This window comes from Galeopterus variegatus, unplaced genomic scaffold (genome assembly GCF_000696425.1).
Source record: "Galeopterus variegatus unplaced genomic scaffold, G_variegatus-3.0.2 Scaffold5933, whole genome shotgun sequence".
Taxonomy (NCBI): Eukaryota; Metazoa; Chordata; class Mammalia; order Dermoptera; family Cynocephalidae; genus Galeopterus; species Galeopterus variegatus.
In genome coordinates, this window is record NW_007732044.1 from 76,722 (window position 1) to 83,436 (window position 6,715).

Sequence of the window (6,715 nt, forward strand, 5' to 3'; positions counted from 1 at the left end):
CACCGGTCATCCCTATATAGGGATGACTGTGTTTTAAATCAGCCCTGGAAAGTTTGTATTGAAGGGATCTGGAAAAATATGTGTATAAAGAGTTTTGAGACCACATATTAGTTTTGAGAACAGAGTGAGCTTCAGGCTTCAATATTACACATGTCTGCATTGAGACTACTAATAAAACTTGTTATATATTAAATTAGCAAATTTCATTGATCTGTTTTTTAATGTCAAACCATCCTTGCATTCCTGCGATATACCCTACTTGGTCTGATGGCTGATACTCTCATCACATTTACTATGTGCCAGGCACATTACTTGTATTAATCCATGTAATCCTTATTGACCCTATTAAAAAAATTTTTTTTAAATTATATGCAATTTTTACTTTTTAATTTATTTCTTACTTTTTAATTTATGTTTGACACATAATAATTGTACATATATATGGGGTACAATGTGATGTTTTGATACATGTATCTAATTAACCCTATTCTATAGATGCTATTATTCTCTTCAATTTACAAATAAGAATACCATCATTTCAGCCATCATTTTTTTGGGCACAAGCCATTTATGTGAAAGAAAAATTCTGTCTTCTCTGGACATTTAGAAAAACTCACCATAAAACTTTTTTTTTTTTTTTTGATGAGGGAATGGTTGACAATTTTTGACTTCCATTTCTATATTTCACGATTAATGATATATTAGTCTTTATAACACTTTTTGGGCCAACATAAGTAATCTTAAATTGCTTTCTAATATTACCTATTTTACCAAGTTTTCAAATGTGTTGTTTAAAATCAATTGCACATGGTGTAATTTAATAATGTCAATACCATCTTATTAGAATAATATTCTTTTCCTTCCTGATTTGTTTATTTCTTATAACTTTTGTATTAATCATTAATATTGTATCAGTCAGCTAATGCAACAATAAATCCCCATCTCATGTGCTTACAACAATAAACATTTTTATTTCTTGCTCTGGGTCTTCCAGTTTGCTGAAATTTGAGCCTGCCTGGATTCAGCTGCTCTAGGCTGGACTCCAGGATTTCAGATGAGTTCATGTCTGTTCTGCATTATTTAGTTATTCTGATACAAGTGGCTACCAGGGACATACTCTTCCCATGGTTGAGAAAGAAACACAAGAGGTCATGTTAAAGCTGCAAGAACATTTAAAGCTGCTGTTCCCTTCATATTTGCACACAGTCACGTGGGCAAACCCAATATCAAAGGGGCTGGGTGTTTGCTGCACATTCTCTAATGGGAAACTCTGCAAAGTACTACAGCAAAGGACACAGATATGTAATTCCAGAACAAGGAGGATGTAAAAAATTGGAAACAGTAGCCCAAACTACCACAGTAACGTTTATCAAATTTATGTTTTTGCAAAGAACCAGTTTTTTAATTTTATTATCAGCTGTATGGTTATTTCCCTATTCTAGGTAGTTAATTTAATTATTTAATTTGTATTTATACTTTATTTATACCCCTTTTAAAACATATATTATCTGTTGTGTAGAGTCCACAGTCCTTGGAGGACATTTCTGAGGCTTGCTGCTGTCAACTCTTACTCTGCTTATTTCCTACTGTGTTTGGTAATTTTTACAAGATGAACTCAAATTTCCCTGATTTTCATCTGAGAAAACCCCCAGGTGCTTAGGTTAAGGGTAATGTTCTCCACCGCTTTCAAGAATGATGTGGTTTTTGTTTGTTTGTTTTTTGGCAGCTGGCCAGCCCCTTGACCTTGCTGTTACAAGGCTGTGTTCTAAAAACCTGAGCCAAATGTCCAGCCCCCACTGTTTTTAAATATCCATAGTGCAGTAGATTGTGATGAGCTGGGACACTTGAAACACAATTTTTCATCTTGGCATAAATAACAAAATTCAATAATAATAATAGCATCATCATCATCATAATAGCAACATAAATTCAAACTCCAGATCTATGGAAGGATAGACCTATGGATAGATACCCTTAATGAGAACCTTTTTCCCTACCAGAGTCAAGGCTTTCCTACCGTTCACTCGAATACTTCCCTCCCCTCTCCCCTCTTATCCCCAAACCACCCTTTCTCTAAGTCTGTAGCACATTTAGGCGCCTGGTTTTATGTACATCTCTTGGTTCAATTTCCCACCTTTGTGAGAGGTCTGCCTATGTGCTGTAGGGGTCAAATGCCCTTTGTCTTCTGAGCCTACGGCTCGGCTCTTCACAGTTGTGACAATGGCATTAAGAAACACAGCCCCGGGAGATCTTCTCTGCAGTAGAGCGCCTCTTTGTGCCTGGCAGGCTCCCTGCAATAGGAGTGGGGGGTGGGGGCTGCTGTCTGGGGCCTGGTGACTTGAGTACACAAGGGCTGATGACCTTTGCGAAACCAAAATGCCAGTCATGAGACAGAATCAAAAGGAAGAGACCCCACCCTGCTCCGCACCAGGGAAAAACAAACCTCTCCAGTTGTTTGGCGAGATAAAGTGTTTCGAAGAGTGAGTGTGAGTTTGGGGGAAGGCAGGCATCCAAGGTCACATCAGGGACTCAGACCACTGATCAGGCTCTGGCGATCAGAAATGGACACTCCTGGAAACCAGGCCTGGAGGAGTCACAGACTGGTCTAGTGTGTGCCCCTGCTCAAGGTCTGTGTCTCCCCTCATTCTCTCACCAGATCCTTCCTGTGTGCCCAGGGCTCGGTTGCACCCTGGGGACAAGGAAGTGAATCAACCACAGCTCCTGGCCTAGAAAAGTGAAAACACTGGTAAAGTGGGCACAGATGTCAGCTGTAGCCAGAGAGAAGTCAAGAGGGCTGCTTTGAGGATATGATGCTGGAGGACTTATTTGTTCCATAAATCTTTATTGAGCATAGACTTTATTTCCAGGCACTCTTCTAGTTGGGGATTCCACAGCCAGGGAAAAGAAGTTCTCATTAAGTCCTTTTTCTGAAGGAATGGGGTAGTCAATAAATATGCAAACACTTTAACAAAACAGTTTCGGGCCGAGCCCCTGGCACACTCGGGAGAGTGCGGCGCTGGGAGCGCGGCAGCACTCCCGCCGCGGGTTCGGATCCTATATAGGGATGACCGGTGCGCTCACTGGCTGAGCGCAGTGCGGCCGGTCTCAAAAAGGACAAACAAACAAACAAACAAACAAACAAAAAAACAAAGCAGTTTCACATTGAGATAAATAACAGGCAGAAAATTAAAACAGAGAATTATAATTCAGTGAAAGAGGGCTACTTAAAATGAAATGGTTAAGAAAACACTTTCTCCAGAGATTATATTTAAGCTGAAATCTGTATGACAACAAACTATGCAAAGATAGATGGAAATGTCTGCGCAGAGGAAATAGCTGGTGCAGATGCCCACATTCAGCTTTTAATTTAAATTTTGTACAAACACTTCTTCCCCTTGTACCTAGCCTTGGGACATGCCCAGAGAAGACATTTGATAAATGATCTTAATGAGAAGAGAGGAATGAGATGACTCGGTGTTGTAGGTCTTTAATCTCTCCACCTCGGCCCTGAAATAAAACACAAATGGAGGGGTGAACTGGTCAGAACAACTGATGCAGAGGTGTATGCTGTGCATGTGTGTGTGCATGTGTGAGCATGTGTTTGTCTGGTAGGATGTCTGTGCATATTCTTTTGGAAATAAATATCTGGAAGAAATCTGTGATTCTTGAGGATCACGTTGCTGAGCTGTAGGGATGGATGCCTGGAAGGGTAGTAGAAAGAGAAGTCTGGGGTATTACAGCAGAGAGCTGCCCAGTGCTGTGCTGGAGATCCCACCAGCAACCGTGGGGAACTGCCAGTAGACTGCAGTTCTAGGGATAGTTGTTTATTAATCTGGGGTTAAAGGCCAGCCCAGCGCTGTCCCTGGTCACCAGGCTAATTGGCATTGACGTCGCTAAAGCATCTGCCAGAGGCCTGGGCTGGAGGACCAGCTTCCTTGACACAATCCGTACTCTGAGAAGCCCTAGTAAGTCATTTCTGGAGGGAAGAGGTAAGGGCCTTGGTCGAGAGTCTGGCCTCTTGGCTTGATCCCGGTGAGGTTGAGGCAGAGGCGTTAGTGGGGTCGTCAGGCTCAGTAGGGCCTCTGTCTCTCTCTGTGACCTGGAGCATCTGTGTTCTTCCTGGATCCACTTGGCCCTCTGCAAACTAAAGAATGGTCTTTTCCAAAGGGAAGACTAGAAGCGGGGGGGAGGGGGTGTCAGCAACATGTACAAGCCCTGACCATGGTCTCCAGCACCCTCAGGGGAGGTTAAAAAAGAGAAGGATGTGATCATGAGAGCTCCCTTCTAGCCGAGCACCTCTCACTGAGTCCTGGAGGAAGGGAAGGGTTAAGGGAGCTGACAGGTCGTGGTAGGTAAGGGCGGTGCAGTAGTTATGCAGCAGGGGCCAGAGGCATTTGGATTAGAGGCTGGAGCAAGGGGCGAGTCCCTCAGCGGCTGTGGGAGACCATCTGGAGCACATGCTGGTTGGGAACCTGGCAGCTGGGTGGGGACACGGAGAGGGGAGGCATCTGGATAGGACACCTAGGACCCTGCCAGGCCCAGGGTTCTGCCACGCAGACAGGGCCTCTCAGTGGGAAATCTCAAAACAAGAAAGGTCTCATCTGGGCAGGATCAATGACCAAAGAAGGATGCATTTGGAGAGTCAGAATTCTGCTTCCGGGCACTCCGGTCCTGAGCGTTCAGCGTGTGCCTGTCACAAAATAGGTAGTTTATATGAAATGGTTGACAGGCACTTGGGAAAACAGCTACAGTTGTGAGCGTGGTTATGGCCTGGTGTTTAACACAGGGATTTTTATTTGAAATGAGACACTGGATCTCATAAACCAGGTTCAGCCAAGAAATGGACCTTGTGGGACCTCAGGTCACCTGCTACGGTTTGAGTCTAGGTGCACAGGAAAAGGGAGACTAAGGACACCAGGATCCCTTGGCCCTCGGGAAAGGCAGTAGAGAAGTAGAGGAACCAAAGCTCTCACAGGCAAAAGACTCTCTTTGCCTTTGATTCTGGCCACCAGGAAGGGCCTAGTTTCTAATTTTGAGACTGTGGGCTGTTGGGGTAGGGGGCGCCTAAGCACTAGGCCTTGTGCCAGCAGGGGCTCTGGGTCCCTCTTACTCTAGCCTCTACCTTCGCTTTAGCACTGATCTACTTCTAATATTTTTTACTTGTCTGTCTCCCTGGTAGCCTAGGAGTGACTCAGAGCCAAGGATTGTGACATTCCCCTCTGTGTCTGCTTCCCTGAGCACAGGGTCCAGCACACTGCAGGCAATAGCAAATGGTGACTAAACAAGATGAGATGGAATTATTTTCCTTGACTTTCTCCTCTCTAAGGAAAAGACCATGACCCTGTTTCCGTCACTCCCTGTCCTCCTTCTGTGTGTGGTGACAGTATCGTGGTCAGAAACAAAAACCTGTGAGGATGCTCAGAAGACCTGCTCAGTGATTACCTGTGGCATCCCTGTCACCAATGGCACCCCAGGCAGAGATGGGCGAGACGGACCCAAGGGAGAAAAGGGAGATCCAGGTACAGGACAGGCTGCTCTGTCTTCCGAAACTTCCAACAATAAGCTGTTCATAGAAGGGGATGAGCACAGAGACAGGCGAGGCTCACCTTTTATTGCGATGGATGCTGGTCCACTCAGAATAATTCCTGTAAAATATCATTGCGCCTAAACAAAGGTGCTCCCGGGCTCTCTCCAGGATCCCACATTTCCACACGGGAGTTGGTAATGTGTGGCTGTCCACATAGATGGATGGGGTGTCCCGCCTGCTCAGGGAGCTGGCCCTCAGAGCAGACCTTCCCCTGGGATGCAGGACGATCTTTCTCCTTTGTCACCACTAGCTCTCTGGCTGGCTCCTGGGCTCAGTGTGAATTGAGTATTGAGCTTTTGGAGAAAGAGAATGAGTGACAGCCTCTGAGTCCTGTCTTTTCCTCTTTCAACAGGTAACGGGCTCAGAGGCTTGCAAGGCCCTCCAGGGAAATTAGGGCCTCCAGGAGGCCCTGGGAGTCCTGGGGGTCCAGGACCAAAGGGCCAGAAAGGAGATCGTGGAGACAGTTTGGGTAAGGAGCACACCCAGCATGGTCTGGCCCGAGTGGCTCAGGGCCCTGGGGACTGGAGGGCCGGCTGGGAGATGGCTCTTCCTGCTGCCTCACTGGAAGATGCTCAACTCTGTGTCCTGACCCAGCACCCTCTGTCCTCTCGGTGTCATTTGGGGCCTGAGAAGATTCCCATCGGTGTCTTGGTACGTGGACGGACTTTCAAAGCCTGCAGGGCACCCCCTCATCAGGCCCCTGTAGGAGATGGGCCCTGGCTTTCCTTCAGCTGAAACAGGCCAGTGTGTGGCTCCAGGCTGCAAGGGAGGAAATGGGCCATCTGTGAGCTGGGTTTATGTCGATTGTCACAAGAGTGGCATGAAAATGGTCTGCTTCATGCACTCTTCACAATAGCCAAGAGCTGGAATCAGCCCAAATGTCCATCATCGGATGAGTGGATACGGAAAATGTGGTATATCTACACAATGGAATACTACTCAGCTATAAAAACGAATGAAATACTGCCATTTGCAACAACATGGATGGACCTTGAGAGAATAATATTGAGTGAAACGAGTCAGGATGAGAAAAAGAAGTACCACATGTTCTCACTTATTGGTGGGAGCTAAAAAAAAAAAAAAAAATTCACACACACACACACACACACACACACACACACACACACA

The 6,715-nt window shown here is 45.6% G+C and overlaps 1 protein-coding gene across 1 annotated transcript in view; it reads left to right on the forward strand.

Annotated features, from left to right (window-relative positions):
- The first annotated feature begins 5,335 nt into the window (after positions 1-5,335).
- LOC103605607 (mannose-binding protein A-like) overlaps positions 5,336-6,715 on the forward strand; it is a 3,922-nt gene continuing 2,542 nt past the window's right edge. Inside the window, exons 1-2 of the mRNA XM_008590230.1 lie at positions 5,336-5,519; positions 5,940-6,056. Of these exons, the coding sequence (XP_008588452.1) occupies positions 5,336-5,519; positions 5,940-6,056 (301 nt within the window). The remainder of the gene's footprint in view (positions 5,520-5,939; positions 6,057-6,715) is intronic.